The 15,628-nt window shown below is 31.7% G+C and overlaps 4 protein-coding genes across 7 annotated transcripts in view; 3 read left to right on the forward strand and 1 right to left on the reverse strand.

The window, feature by feature from the left end:
* The first annotated feature begins 2,356 nt into the window (after window positions 1-2,356).
* Window positions 2,357-3,801, forward strand: LOC109594672 (lymphocyte antigen 6C2). The gene is made up of 2 exons (XM_020009913.2): window positions 2,357-2,506; window positions 3,368-3,801. Exons 1-2 carry the CDS (start codon window positions 2,458-2,460, stop codon window positions 3,688-3,690), a joined length of 372 nt encoding a protein of 123 aa, XP_019865472.1. The 5' UTR covers window positions 2,357-2,457; the 3' UTR covers window positions 3,691-3,801.
* A 291-nt stretch (window positions 3,802-4,092) lies between these two features.
* On the forward strand, window positions 4,093-5,602 carry LOC109594671 (uncharacterized). Its single transcript, XM_020009912.2, has 3 exons — window positions 4,093-4,253; window positions 5,067-5,186; window positions 5,241-5,602. Exons 1-3 carry the CDS (start codon window positions 4,205-4,207, stop codon window positions 5,453-5,455), a joined length of 384 nt encoding a protein of 127 aa, XP_019865471.1. The 5' UTR covers window positions 4,093-4,204; the 3' UTR covers window positions 5,456-5,602.
* A 3,636-nt stretch (window positions 5,603-9,238) lies between these two features.
* On the forward strand, window positions 9,239-11,350 carry LOC109594669 (uncharacterized). Its single transcript, XM_020009910.2, has 5 exons — window positions 9,239-9,372; window positions 9,588-9,796; window positions 9,850-9,971; window positions 10,025-10,232; window positions 10,284-11,350. Exons 2-5 carry the CDS (start codon window positions 9,594-9,596, stop codon window positions 10,366-10,368), a joined length of 618 nt encoding a protein of 205 aa, XP_019865469.1. The 5' UTR covers window positions 9,239-9,372; window positions 9,588-9,593; the 3' UTR covers window positions 10,369-11,350.
* A 1,036-nt stretch (window positions 11,351-12,386) lies between these two features.
* Window positions 12,387-15,628, reverse strand: part of LOC109594680 (uncharacterized) — a 28,742-nt gene continuing 25,500 nt past the window's right edge. For all 4 annotated transcript variants that reach the window (XM_049962534.1, XM_049962547.1, XM_049962543.1 and 1 more), the window contains exons 2-6: window positions 15,464-15,570; window positions 14,852-14,990; window positions 14,519-14,795; window positions 12,741-13,202; window positions 12,387-12,681 (exon numbers count right to left, since the gene is read on the reverse strand). In XM_049962534.1, coding sequence (XP_049818491.1) covers window positions 12,567-12,681; window positions 12,741-13,202; window positions 14,519-14,795; window positions 14,852-14,990; window positions 15,464-15,538 — 1,068 coding nt within the window. In that variant the 5' untranslated portion in view covers window positions 15,539-15,570 and the 3' untranslated portion in view covers window positions 12,387-12,566. The remainder of the gene's footprint in view (window positions 12,682-12,740; window positions 13,203-14,518; window positions 14,796-14,851; window positions 14,991-15,463; window positions 15,571-15,628) is intronic.

Here is a 15,628-nt window from a genome sequence, read left to right on the forward strand (position 1 = left end):
CAACATTAATTCCTTAATTAATATTAAAGCAAGTAACAATATATATAAAAATAAAAATTAAAAATGTGAAATTAATAAAAAGTGTTATACACTTCCACTTTTCCTTTTATAAAAAAGAACAAAGAATCATGTATAATGTGTCCCCAGCAAGGATAGCCACCCTAACCTCTAAATCTTCAGTGGTACTATATGTTACATTTTCTTAAACAAATGCATTTAAAAGGTGCAATAATGAATAGTCATTGTGATGTAAAATATTTAATTATTATATGTAAATAATATCCTCCATTATTTTTGTAAAGACGCTTATGAAATTTTTGTCAAATATTTCTGGTGAAATGTCCCAGCATACTTCAACTATTCGACGTGGTAGATTTTATAGCCACTCAGATGGAGTGTGATAAACTAACAACTTAATATATCCCCATAATAAAGTCCAAAGGGCTTAAATCTAGTGATTTCGGGGGCTACTCTAACGGTCCTTTCAGCTAATCCATTTGCCATGGAAGTTAGAAGTCAAAGTTTTCCTGAATAAGTATTAGAATTTTTATCACCATCTCTCGATCTTCGGATAAATTTATAAAAACATTTTTTACTTATTTTTTTTACATCACAATTACTACTTTATCCCTTTCAAATTCGTATTTTATGCGGAGCGTATAAGAGAATTAAGTGACCTTTCGAACAAATTCTCTCATCATTTATATTTTGCTTTGATTTTGAGGTTACGATGGTTGTCCCCGATGGAGTAGATTGAGCTGGATTTTTTTATAATAGGACATTTGTGATGAAAGCATATACACATTTTGCCTTCGCCTCTATCCTCATATTTGGCTGATGCTGAAATAATATTTTGCCAAGACAACAAGGATTATTTTTTTTGTAATTTGATTACAATGGTTAAATTACTTTTTGCTTTAAAAATATAACTGTCTAATAAACTAATCACAATAAAATAGGTATCAACATTTAAAATGTAAACAGCATATTTTTTTAGATAACCATGTATAATCTTGTACGCATTATTTACAGACTACAGTACATTTCAATGTTCTTTATTTTTTTTTTAATATCTGTAGAGAAACTAAAATAATTGAAATTTATCATAAATGCAAAGAAATAGCTATCAGTCATAGGAGACTATATACTGATCATCAGAGACTGACTACTCCTCAAGAAGATCGACATTTGGTTCAGATGTCATTTCAAGAGCGAACAAGAACAGCTCGCCACTGTATAGCCATAGAAACACATTTATCAACTCAAACCGTATGTAACAGACTTCTGCAACCTGTTACCTTTCATGAACGAGTATGGACCAAAATTCACTTTACAACAAGATAATGCAAGACCACACACTGCCAGAGTGGTTCAAGAGCACAATTTAGGAGTTATGGAGTGGCCAGCAAATAATCCCGATATGAATCCGATAGAATATCTTCAAGAATTAGCTTAACAGAGAACAATGTACTTCAAGACTTGATCTGCTGGTTGACAATAGAGGAGGACATACTCACTATTAAATATATCTTAAATTTTTCGACACCTTATAATGTTACATTTATTACGACCTTCTCTACTATGATTAAATTCTGTAAAAATTATTTAGTTGTTTTTATACGGCTGTTAGCTATAAATGATCAAAATTTCATTTCGATATAGTTATTAAATAAAAATTTACACACTTCTAGAAGTAATACCATTTTATTTGCGACTAGTTTAGATTGCGACTAGTTTAGTATTGCAACTTTTGCATTTGTTGTTTCTACTAAACTTGTTGGAATTTTCTAAAAGTCTATCCTTGTTTTTTTAAAATTGTTATTGTGTTGTGGCGAGAATTTTAAACTGCGCAGCAATACCTTTTTTCTTTTACTCCTCCCTTCTACCTCGACAATAAACCAACATTTTTCTTCAGTCGTTAAACACTGCCTTACCGTTTTAGATTTTTTATGCATTTGTAAATGCATTCACATCACCATATAACAAGTGTCAATCGACTAAACCGAGAGATCCCTAATTATTTATAACTAGGGAATTCTCCTTGGAGAACTTGGAGTTAGGGATTGTAATTAAAACACAATTAGTTTTTGGTAAATTATTTTTTGTCGATATATTTATACATAATTATATATTTTCTAAAACTTTTAATTTTATATTAAATTTTAGCTTTGCTGTAAAGTAGATTTTCAGAATCTTCCTTGATAAAACATAGTCATTTTATTGATAGGAGTGCATGCTTTGTCCTTTTTCCCGTTTATTTAAATTATATTCAGTATTCGATTAAAAGTAACTAATAGATACGTTAATCCGAAAACTTATTTTATGAAAATATATCGAATACAGTCCTGCGTATAGCTGAATTAAACAAGAGAACGGTTTCAACCGAAAGCAGCAGTAAGAATTTACACAGTTAGTTTCAAAGCATTGAAGTTGACGGTTGGCAAATAATCTTACAACATGTCTAAACTACCCATTATTTTTATCTGCCTTACTATTATTTATACCGGTAAGTAAACTAATATTTTAATAATTGTTTTTCCTAATTACTTTTAATATGACAATATTTATTTTATTTTCTTTTAATTTTCTCCCACTCCCACTTTGTTCAGGCAGTATTATATTACATGATACGCCAATGTAACAATCTGTAACCAATGACTGTTAATTAAAATTAACAATTAACGCCATAACATCAAAAAATTTATTTACTACATTGTGTGTTGAAAAAAATTTACAGCTACTGAATAAAATTGTGTCGCTAAGTTTTTTTCGACTTTCGACATTTTTGTTTCCAATAATAAAAAAATAACATTTCATCACAACGACATGTGTTGAACAAATGATCAGTTTCGTGCATATTTATTCACGTATTTAAATAATTTAAGTTATCAATTTGCGGTTATTATTATTTTTCCCTGTGACACATAAATAACTAAAGGTTAATTAGTCATATCCATTATCGGTAGAATGTGATAAAAATAAACTTTCAAGGAAAATATACAAATACGGCTAGTCTGGCGCCATGAAGATGGCCAAGGGAAAAACTACCCATCAGAATCGATAAAACAGTGAGAGGAAATGCCGTCGAACCCCTATAATCAGGGTTAATGTTAGTCACGAGTCCTGCAAATAAACGATAAAAACACCGCTCCTATTAAACCCCTATTTTAAACTTTCTACTTCATTGGTATGCGAAGAAAACATAACTTTAAATGGCTAACACAAAGGTTAAATGATGTTACTTGATTATTTAAACAAATCATTATTAATTTTAGTCACTCAACAAATACCAGTATATTTATATGTTTGTACAATACCTATATTTTCAAGGTTAAATATATTGTTATTATCATACCAAATTTTGCAGCATCCGCCTTGCAATGTTACCACTGTGTGGATAAAGAGTGCGAGAATCCCATGAAGGAATGGAAAACGCCGGCTTGTACCAATAATCCGAAATCATCGTGTTTGAAACACGTGTACAAGGATGCAAACAACAAGGTGTGGACTACAAGGAAATGTATCATCATAGATCCCAAAATGAAACCTTGCAACGATAAACTGGGCCAGGAGTTGAGTTGCACCACATGCTCCGAGGATCTGTGTAACTCAGCCTCCAAAACTTACGGACAATACGCCCTTGTAGTCTCTATATTAGCTTTGTTCGTATCAAAAATTTTTTTCCAGTGATTAATTTATAAAAATTATATATTTTTTTTTGTAAATAGTAACCTGTACTTTTGTATTTTTCGGACTGCAGTCTGTTTGTATTGTTGTAATTATTAAATATTTTTATTTGTTTATGAATATTTTATTTCTGCCCATTTAAAGTCCTATCTATTTAAATCCTATTGAAGTGAACTTAAGACAAATCTATAGTAATTAACATAAACTAATGAATAAGACACAAAACAAAGTGTTGGCCTAAATTAAAGAAATAACTTACATAATTAGACTAAAAATTATTATTTATAAGTCAATAATTACTTATTAGTGCATATGAAGTATAAAAAATTAATATAGAGGAAATTTTACAAGAGTACGTAAGTATTAGTTGTCGATAAGTTTTGTATTAAACAAACAAAATACAAAATAAATATAATCCCACTCTGCAAATTCCCCTCCTGCTGTACGCAACAGAAGGCGAGGTGCCAGCATATAAAAATATTTTCATTCGTACCAGTGCTCCTGCGACAAAAACAATATGGCAAAACTCATTGCTCTTCTGTGCTTTACCGCGGTATTATCATCCGGTAAGTTATGATTTTATATACTATTAATTGAATGTTTTAATTGTAAAAGGACACTTTTAAAAATAATTATTGAAATTACGTCATCGACAATTTTAGAACAGTGATGAGAAGTTTTGGTGCCTTTCTTCTATTTATATGCAGACTCTAGTCTAATGGTTAATGGTACATCCTCACTATAATATAATACTGGTTGATGGATTTGAATATATTTTTATTTACAATTATCACAATTCAATTTCCCATGCCAGGATTAATGCCAAGGGCACGATGGACTATGCTAATTTTTTTGTTTATTTGAAACAGGTGGGAGTGCTCAAATCAATTGTGTAAATTACTCATGATTTTAAATACTGATTTATTTTTTAAAAGTATTATAATAACTCCCTTACGCTTTAAATCATGTATACACATAAATCAACACATTGATTTAGAATATAATGTGTATTATATCACCGCTGAAATGTTCTAGATTTAACATTTGGTTCTATTTCTAAATTTATAATCATAACAGTCCAGTTTTCTGTTAACTATCCGTTATCTAAATAAACCATCATCTTAAATTTAAACAAAAATTCTTTTTCAATATTCTTATTACATTAAAGTAATATATTAGATTAATTATGTTAGCCAATAGAAAGTAATTATTACTTCAAAGAAATTTATTAATTGTAATAAATCGCGCGCAACAATATCTAAAAATGGTTGTACCCACATTGGGAGTCAAGTCATGTAATGCGATTAATAAAGTCACGGACAGACCATCCGTTTGAACGCTTAAACAATTGTCATTAAGGAACCTTTTTTGTTCGCCAGCCTTCGCTTTGGAGTGTTACAAATGCGAACGGGACGGTTGCGACAAACCGATGGACAAATGGGAGAAGCAAACCTGCGGAACCGTCGGTGACCCGGCTTGTCTCAAGCAAGTGTTCGAAGGTAATTATTAAAACTTATTCACGATGGACGACGTAATGTTATTTGCGTTTACAGATAAGTTAACGAAAAAGGAGACAACGATCAGGAGGTGCGTCATCGCCGCAAAGGTGGGCAACGAGTTGACACACAATTGTGACGCCGGCGTCGGTGCTACCAAATTCTGCGAAATCTGCACCGGCACCCTGTGCAACTCCGCGACCACCGTTTACGGACAATACGCTCTTGTTGCCGCCGTACTCTCCTACCTTCTCCCCAAATATCTTCTATAAATTTCTCCGTTAGTTAAGTTTTAGGGTTTATTGGTTGACTTAGTTTGAATGTGACCTCTTCATTTGGTACTTATTCCATTTGTTTAGAATTTTTTCATAGTTTATCACCGTTTTTACTTGTTTTGTTAAATAAACTGGTTTACTAACTGTCTTATGTTCATTTTCCCGGTTATTTTTTTATGATAATAATAATAATCTGCTAATTTGAACAGAAAATTGTCATGTGCAATTGTGAAATTATGCGTAAATTGCTATAACGATATAAGCATTTTAAAAATACGCGCTTTTAAATATTCATTTTATATTTACTAATAAAATATATTAATAAAATATTTCCGCAGTTTTAATATACAGTGGTGGCCAGATAAATAGCACACGTTACTATCTTAAAGTTAATTAGGAAATGCACACCTCTAATTAAATACTATCAAAATATACACTATATTCTTTCTCCTATTATTCAATTCGTACCTAAATCAAAATTAAATATAAAACAAAATAAATACAAAATGTGGCTGGGGTTATATAAATAGCACACTTTTGAAAAATTATATTCCTTAAATATATTTATATATAGCTTCAAACAAAACTATTAATATTTTACCCTTTATTCGCTATAACCACCTGAAAAGGGTCAAGGAGTCAAAGATTTAATGAAATGTCGGCAATCGTCGTTTGAAACTTATTTCAATTGATAATTTAATCGAAATTAAATGTTCCACAAATTTTTAATTACATTTAGATCAGGACATTACTCTGGCCAATCGAAAATATCAATATCTTATATCTTTAAACAACTTTGAACAACTTTGAATGCGTACTTCGTATCATTATCATGTATAAAAATACATGTAATTGGTAAATTATCGTTGGCAAATGGTTCCATTACATCTCCTATGATATCTCATTATACAAAACGCTCTATTTTTTGTAATGCTAACTATGCCAAAAAAAGGAACCCCAAATCATCCACCGGGTTTCAACATTTTTGTAGCGTGTCTGGGATCCAAACTTTTATTAGAAGGAGGCTGAATATATTTTTTGTCATCAAATCTTGTTCTATTGAATACGGATTCATCACTTCACATTAGCCTTCGCCAACTTTCTTGAAGATAATACATTTTTGTGCAAACTTTTAGTCTTGTTCGAATATTATGTTTTGATGGTAGTGGTTTCTGAAATATATCCTTGCAAGTTTTGTTTATTCAGTCGACATCTGATTGTTCTACTAAAAGCATTGATATTGCATGACTCAATTAATTCATTTTTTATTTTTCTAGAGGATAAGAAATGATGTCGTTTACTGATTTTTTCAATTTGTTTGTCAATAAATGGAGTTATTTTTTTAGAACATTTTCTTAGTGTATTTTTCATTGGGTGTGTCGTTTTATATTTTAATTAGCATTGTAAACCATTTGTCGGAAGCATAATAAGTTTTTAGCGATATCAGCAAAATTTAGACCTTGATGTTTCATGATAATTATTTTCCTCTTCTCTAGGGGAGCAATATTTCTTTTTCTTAATGAAAAATTAATAAAATAATGCAAATCCTACTAAGAATTAATTTTAAGAGTATTGTTAAATACATACACAAAACGTAAATACATTTAAATGTGCTATTTCTTTGGCCAACCAAATCAGACTATTATACGAGGGTGGTCTGAAAAGTTTCCGACCTCAACCCAAAGAAGGCAGCACTCATTAATAAAAGCTAGTGAATATATATAGTTGTGCATCTCACTCACCAAAGACCATTTCGGACGAGCAGTTTTTAGTTGGCAGTCGATTGAGTGAATCGATATGAGCTGTTATTAAATTTTTGTTTTTGAAAGGCAATACGTTTACGCTCACGTTAGACCAAAAACGTGTTCAAATGAACATTTCCAACGCTCTGTTAGCGCAGTTTAGGCTCAATAACTCCGAGTTTTGGCGCCGATTAATTACTGTAGATAAAACTTAGATACACCATTATACGTCCGAAAAAAAACCCAGTCAAAACAGTGGACTACAAAGGGGAAACAGCCCCAAAAAAAGGGAAAACTGTTTTTTCGACTGGGAAAGTAATGACGACTGTTTTTTGGAATAGTCATGGAGTTATCTGAATTGATTATCTTTAAATAGGAAAAACCATTACAAGAGCATAATACGCATTATTACTTGATAAGCTGAATACAAAAATTGTGGAAAAACGGCCACATTTGCAGAAAGAGAAAATCCTATTTCCCACCTCAGCGGTTGCCATAGCAAAAATCTACGAATTACAGTTTGAAATGCTTGACCAACCACTTTACTCATCAGATTTAGCCTCAAGCGACTTCTTTTTGTTCCCCCAACTAAAAATTGCGCTCGGAGAAGAGATTTCCGTCAAATGAGGAGGCAATCACCTTTGTGAACAATTATTGTGCAGGGAAAAACGCAGAGTACTATTTGAACGGGTTAGAGAGATGGGGGAGCATCGCTGAGAGAAGTATATATAGTTACAAGGAAACTATGTAGAAAAGTAAATGAAAAATTTAAGAATAAAATTTTTGTGTCATTGTTAGGTCGGAATCTTTTCAGACTACCCTCGTATGTCATATCTCCGATGGATAAAAGCAAAAAAAGTATATAATATTGAAATATATCTTTTTTATACTAACTAAACAAAATTTGAATTGAATCTTTTTATGAAATATCTTACAAAATGTTTGATTTTAAATTTTGTTCTATTTCTCTGGACACCACCGTAGTTGTTCAAATTTTATATTTAAATTATATTGATAATTATTTTTATAATTTAAAGTTTAAGGCTTTCGTGACCTATATCGGATATCAAAGAAACAAGAAGACTACAACAGACTTCTGAAGATCCTAGCCACATGTGATAGTGAAACGGAAATAAGGAAATAATTTAAATAAACGTCGACTTATAAACTTGAACAAATATAGATATATTTATAATTAATTAATGTATTAATTACTTGTTCAATCCAATCCAACAAAACTGAATCTCTAACATAATCTTTAAAAATACACTAATAGTACAATCATTAGGGACATTTGAAATAATATTAAATATTAAATAAAAAAATATCATAAGTAAAACAATATTTTTAAAACATTAAATTATTAAATTTAATATTTTAGCATCATTATCAAACATTTTCGCAACATTATGCCATGTATAAAAACACGACTGGAGTTTCGAAGACTCCTCTTGATTCATCCTGTATATATAAATATATTTATACTTTCACAATGTTGCGCAGTTAAGTGAAAATAAAAGTAGATTGGTTACAAATAAATCTAGAAAAGGAAAGTTGCGACATGTCCGTTAAAAAAATTGATCCATCCTACTCGTTCAATTTCCCAAACCTTGAACAAGAAATAATCACCGCTTGTTTGTCGCCTTTAAAATGCAACAAACAAATCAACGTTGTCGGAACTAAAATAAATATTAGGCTTTGTAGATTTATATATTACATTTTACTAATAAAATTTAAATTGTAATACAAAGATTTTCTTTTTTAAAGCTCTTAATTTATTTTCAATCCTTGTTTTTCATAAGAGTATTTTATAAATATATTTTTAATCGATTTTCTATTTTTTAGAAAAGAATGTGAACAAAATTCATATTCCTTCACCATATTATTCTGTAATATTGAAGTCAATAATTTAGAATTAGAGGAATTACCTAATTTAAATTTAAAAACAACCATTATATATATTTATTTTCATCATTATGTTTATTTTGTGCAAAAAAATTGAATTGTTCATTGTATATTTTATACGCAAATATTCTACTACTAAATCAATTTGAATAATTCAAAGTAATTGTGGCAACGTAGCTCACAATGCAACAAACCAACTGAATCTGTTTGTGTGATAAACAGCACGAAATTAACGAATAACTTGGAAACAGGCAGTAATATAAAACCGTGAGTAAAATTTACAAAAATAATGTGTTTGTTTTGATGCTCTTAAGATAATATACGTATGTAACGAACATATTTGTTATTCCAATTAGAAATAACCTCTCTTTTGTAAATCTGTCATTGTTGTTTTGATGAATAAAGCCATAAAGTTCAGTCACGTTTACAACGCAATAATTAGTCATAAGATACAGCCCGTTAATTATAATTTTAAACCAAAGGAAACCATGTCTGGGGCAGTATACCAACCTACAACAGTGCAATATGAATCGAATGGCCATCAGGAAAGGTGGCAAGATAGACCGATCAGCTATTTGGCCTCTACAGTTTCACAAACAGCAAGGAGACCATGCGGGATAAACTGCCTGCCATCCAGAAACGTTCTACCCATTATCCTGATCACATCTTGTGTAGCATGCTTCTCTTTAGGGTAAATATCTGTTTGTATTTATAATTTGGTGATATTTATAGTATTATTTTTAGTTTGGTGATGTTGATTCATGGAGCAGTCGGTTACTCTGACAATCCAGAGGACAAAGAAGGCGTGTATCTCGCTGTGACAATATTCGGGGCAGTTTTCTTTGCATTGTCCATACTTCTATTTGGTAAAACCAATACAACCATTTCTTAGTAGTGCCTAAGTTATCAATTGTTGCAGTGTTCTTCTTACGACTTACGAGAAGAATGTGTTGGAGGAACATAAAAGATCATTTGAATTCGTCCGGGGGCCAAAATCTCACAGTGAATCCGTCGACGGATCTGCTGGTCGCAGCCCAATATGCCCCCGTTTCCGAGGTCGCCTATCAACCGACTCCAGAAGACAGTGAACAAAGCAAACTGATGCCACATGAAAACAAGGACATTACGTAAATTATCGTATTGTTTTATTAAATTATTTATTTAATGGGTGCTTTTAGGAATGAGGAAGCAGACAGGATGGTTGAGAGGGATCCAAGGATTGTGTTGCGTCCATTGAATCCCGTCGCTCACGAAGAGACTTAATTAAACAAGAAGTACCTAAAAGTAGGTTTAGTTGTTAAGTACATGCTGTATTAAGTTATAAGAAATGTATTTTGTATACAGATCGAATTGTCCATGAATCTCGGTAGTTGCAATTTGGGGAATTTTAAAGTCATATCATTATTAGTGGTTTAATTCAATTAATTCAGCTGTGAGAGTTAAAATAAAATGCTTCCGCGCGAACTATATCAAAACAATTCTGCTTAGTGTCTTGTAACTATTCAAATAATATTTTTATAAGTAGTACCTCCCTTCAATCTAAGTGTTAGGGTAAGTTAAGGCAAATACAAGAGTGAGACTGACTTGTACTCAAAAACAGTATTACCAGAAGCGAACATTCCTGTTACTTTTTTTGGGCGCTTGTCAAGTGGGTCATTTTACTTAAATTGCAACGTTCTTGAATTACTATGCAGGTCGTAGTAAATTAAAGAAACCATGCACGTAGTAAATCCACATAAAAAAGTATATTTTAGTAAACTAAACTTGCAAAAATTTAGGGAGTTCTTTATTGTTAAGGAATTTCAGTTTAGGCCAAAACATGTACTTAATGGCAAAGTATAATTTGATTGTGATTCTTTGACTCAATATAATTGGTTGTACTGTGTTTTAAACACATCAAGAGACTTATTTTGAGATTATGACTGGTCGAAAATTATCCCTCCGAAACATGTTTTACGTCCAGGTAGTTTTAGGTTTAACAAACATTCCTGCTTTTGACTGTAATTTATTTATATTATTGTAGAGGATGAAATACTTATGCATTTAAATATATGGAATTGTTTCATTACCATTTTGTAGTTTCAACCAAAGTTGGCGATTCTGTATGTTTGGATGCTGATTATTTAGATATGTAATTTATATATTTATGTTTTGTACTTTTGTAACATTATTTAATCTTGCAATTTAATTATTTAAAATTTTTATGTATATTAATTCACACTACTTAATAAACAATTTAAGCGCATATGTTTTTTTTTTAAATAAGGACAAATAACAAATATATTCGAGAGGTTCCTTTGACATCCAAACTCTATAAAATTGTGAAAAAAATATTCATTTATTTTCTGAATATTAGTACTTCTGTTCTTGTTTTCTTGTTGTGTGAGACATAATTTGTAAGGTTCCCATAACAATTCTCCTTGTTTACCAGTAGCTTGAATTTGTTTAATATTATCAATTAAACTACTATTCTATCTACTCTCCTCCTCTCAGATTTACTGTCACGTCATACACACTGTCAAATGCCTTATTCATATTAAAAAAATATGCAGGGCACTGGAAATTCTGTTGTCTCACTGTTCTGGTATTAAAAGTTAATATAACAAGTGAATCCAAATTCGAGTCTGGGCATTGAAATTTGAGGTGAAGAACGAACTTCACATAGGAGTAGACAATTTTGGCGATAGTTTGAGACTTGTTTGGCAATGGTTTTTGGTTTATGTATTAATATAAGCAACAATCAGTTGTCACTAAATAATTTTATAACGTGTTTGTGTATGAAACAATCAATTTGCTTAAAAATTTCCCATGTTGTAGTTATTTGGGATGGAGTTCGTTTGTTAAATAAGAAATACATAGTAGTATTTATAAATTTCGAGTACAATGTACCTGTACTGATGCCTGAAGTTCAATATTCTTATGATCCTTGGTGTATTTGGCGTAGTTTACTTCATAAATGAAGTAGAACATTTTTTATTTCATTTTTAAAAATGTGTAACAGAAATATTGTCTCTTAATGTTATTGTGGCCTTGTCTATTCAATTATCATTTTCTGTATTTGTTCTTCTGTTCTTTCTAAGTTATTTATAGAGGTTTTGATGTCTAGGTCTAAGGTTGTTAGGGAAAAATAATAACACAATTTTAGTCGTTTACTTATATTACAAATTTTCAACTGAAGTTCAGTCAGTTGAAAGGGCATATGAAATCTAGACTAGAAGAATGGTTATTTCCGTTTACAATTAATAATTTGAGGTAGGTATGTACACATTATAAAACATTCGTCGAATGACAAAAAGTCAGTCTTTTTTCTTGTTTAAAATATCATATTACATATCTAAAATAATTCTGTTGAACATGCGATTAATCACAATTAAAACTTATATACAACTGTCAGGTAACAAATGATAATTATCTATTTTTTACAACATAATAAACAGCAAATTAATAAATTCCTTCACAAATCACCTCGGATTCAAATCCCGTCTTCTCCACCATGGTATACCTTGTTCTTCAAACGAAGAACCAGGTTCAGGTCCTGAAGATCTGAGCGTGTGCACTTGCGGTAATTGTACTATCCTATAAAAATATTATAAAATAGAGTATTAACAATATTAGGTAATTGAGTGTGACAATACCTATGCGTATGTTTTGCTCCGTCACTAACCACCATGAGCGGCTCATGTTGAACCTGAACGACAGCCCTCGTCTGCAACGTGTCCATTGGAATCGGAGCACGTTTCGCGTTCTGAATGGCCGTCTTTCGTTTCTTGGCGGTGTTCCGCGCGTTGCACTGTATGCTCAGCAGCAGCGCGCTCACCAATGCCAATAACACGCCTATGTACACCAGGACTTGCAATTTGCGGGCCGCCGATTCCCTCAGCACCACCCCGGCGATGCAAAGAGACACTCCTATCAGGATTCCCATAGAAAAAACCAGCTGCAGGAAGAAGTAACAGACGTTTTCGAACGTCTGGCATTTACCGCCACAACCGTAGACACCAGCATTGGTAATACCGGAACTGAGGGAACTTTGCGGGCGGTCTGACGTCCGTGACAATGGTTGCCTTCTTACGCCGGTTACAGGGACACTTTCAACCCTTAAATTGTAAAAAAAGATAATCATTAAGGAGCTTACACGGAAAAACGTACGGCAGAAATAAAAATTAACTTTTCTGTAGTAAAATTATATACAACTTGAAAACGTTAACAGTTTTTTTATCACCAAAAATAACATTTTTGATAATTGTGGTATATGGTGTCACATATTGGTTTGTAAAACTATATTTTTTTGTGACATTTTAGTATTACTTTTTAAAATTTTAGAGAAAATATAAAATAACTATAGTTATTCGAAATTGTCAGTAATCGAATAGAACATAATGTTTGCCTCTTCTTTTCCATATATTTTCTAGGTTTCAAGCATCTCAAAAAAAAAATCAAAAGTAATGCTTTTGTATATTTTAAGCCCATTGACAATACATTCACTATCTTGTACTAGGATTTTATTGAAACAGTGTTTTTGTACATTTTCTATATCAGATAATAAAATAATAAAAGTTAATGTTCTTGGACCCCAGTTGTCCTTTATTATTTTCGATTTTCATGCAATAATTACTTGTCACTAAGATAACTATATCAATTGTCAAGATCAGAATTTTACTTGTGTTGAATTTGGCGAAATAAGTTCGAATATTGCTAATTTGGCTCTTGCCGAAACAAGTCTCCGTATAAATTTCACTACTTTATGTCTTATCATAGTTTTTCCGAAAATGTATTTCTAAAATATATTACCATTTAAGGCTGTTCTTTATTGTTTGTTTTTTTGTTTTTTGAAAAATGTTTATAATTATGTGAACATTATTAAGAATTTACTACTTTTATACCTTTAATCTTTCTCTTAATTTAGGGTTGATAATGAACAAATTTAATTACTCTGGAAATAAGTTATCAGGATTACTGGAAAGCACGCAAGTCGTGAAATGTCTCAAAATGTTCGTATGTTTTCTCTATAATTTAAAAAAATAGAGTAAATTTCCGTAAAAAAATACTACATTCGGACGTGCTGAAACAAAAAACGTATTATTATTATCCTTTGTTCCACTTAGATAGGTACTACTGTAAATTTATATTTTTTTCGGTTTGTCAGCCCGACTGTAATAAATAAGAATGATGATTTTTGACGATTTGAGTAATCTTTTTCAACAACAAATTATTCCAATACCGTTTTACATTTTTAAGGTAGCTTATGTAATTACAAACATTTTGAACTGTGCTATACTGATATCGTAGACAAATAAGAATGCAAATTTGTTATTGAGTGGCAAAAATTACCATGTGTTCAACACACCCGAATAATTACGATAACAAAATATATTAAGAGAAAATTGTTATGTGTAATCAATTAACTACGTACGGAGAAGGAATCTCTTGATACAGCCGGTCCCATCCCGTGTCCTGATTGGGATAAACCTTCCGGTGGTCTTTCGGGTGTCCGGTGTGCGGTTTTCGGAGGCTACGCTCTGAGAAGGCGTTCCGGGAGTACCGTTTGTTAGTCTCGTCATCGAAATCATAATAAGGAAGTCTTGTCGAGCCGCTGTCGTCTGAAAATGTGCAATCGGTGTTCCGTGACTCCTTTAACGGACTGTGCTGGAACCCGTTGTCCTGGTAGTAGTCGAAGTAACTTTGAGTGTCTGCAAACGTAAAATATGAATTATATAATTTAAATAATAGGTTTTCTTAATATTACCTGTCGTTTCATCGCTGTAACCGATGTCTATTGTGGTCGTTGGTTTCAGGCATCCGTTTCGACACGCTGTGGATTGTCTGGCGTAATCCTGGTAATGCGGGGTCTGGTGGTAACCGTTGCCAATTGGTATTGTGGTGCTCTGCGAAAGACAAAGATGTATTTTACGATGTAAAATGCAAGAAGAGTCTTTTGTGCGTGACATGAACACCTTTCAAAACTAGCCCTCGTCAAAGAATGAATGAAGCGAAAGTTTTGTCATAACAAACTCAAGGAGAATCATTTTGTGTTTAGTCAGGTAAAAGTATGAGATGATTATAGATATATTAAGAAGATTAAATAAGTAATAAAGAACTAACAAAAATATAATTATAATAAGATGTTCAAATAGTGTTGCGTAATGGAATCTAAAAGGATTCTATAAAACTCTAATCATTATACACAAATATAATGTATTTTTAATGACTTGTACCAATAATTATTGCAATTTGGTTAGACATTATTACAAAACTGATGATTTTTAAGGCCGATTCAAGGCTCATATTTTAACATTTGTTTTTTAATTAAATCTAAAAATTATGACCTACACAGCGCATGAATGCATTGAAATTTTACCTGATAAGGATTAACTTGCGACGCTGACGCGGATGGTGGACGCCTGCTTGAGGGTTGGCGCATACGTCGAGACATCTGTACAACGTCGATCTACCATTTCTGGGTTTCTGTAACAAACAAATCAACGATATATGAATCTATTGTGTGGTTTTACAGAAAGACAGC

The sequence above is a fragment of the Aethina tumida genome, chromosome 1 (assembly GCF_024364675.1).
Source record: "Aethina tumida isolate Nest 87 chromosome 1, icAetTumi1.1, whole genome shotgun sequence".
In the NCBI taxonomy this organism is placed as follows: Eukaryota; Metazoa; Arthropoda; class Insecta; order Coleoptera; family Nitidulidae; genus Aethina; species Aethina tumida.

Coding starts and splice junctions, on each gene's coding strand:
- LOC109594672 (XM_020009913.2), top strand. CDS start 2,458: ATGTCTAAACTACCCATTATTTTTATCTGCCTTACTATTATTTATACC. Junction 2,507..3,367: donor CCTTACTATTATTTATACCG/GTAAGTAAACTA, acceptor CAAATTTTGCAG/CATCCGCCTTGCAATGTTAC.
- LOC109594671 (XM_020009912.2), top strand. CDS start 4,205: ATGGCAAAACTCATTGCTCTTCTGTGCTTTACCGCGGTATTATCATCC. Junction 4,254..5,066: donor TACCGCGGTATTATCATCCG/GTAAGTTATGAT, acceptor TTTGTTCGCCAG/CCTTCGCTTTGGAGTGTTAC. Junction 5,187..5,240: donor TCTCAAGCAAGTGTTCGAAG/GTAATTATTAAA, acceptor TTGCGTTTACAG/ATAAGTTAACGAAAAAGGAG.
- LOC109594669 (XM_020009910.2), top strand. CDS start 9,594: ATGTCTGGGGCAGTATACCAACCTACAACAGTGCAATATGAATCGAAT. Junction 9,972..10,024: donor ATTGTCCATACTTCTATTTG/GTAAAACCAATA, acceptor CAATTGTTGCAG/TGTTCTTCTTACGACTTACG. Junction 10,233..10,283: donor CATGAAAACAAGGACATTAC/GTAAATTATCGT, acceptor GGGTGCTTTTAG/GAATGAGGAAGCAGACAGGA.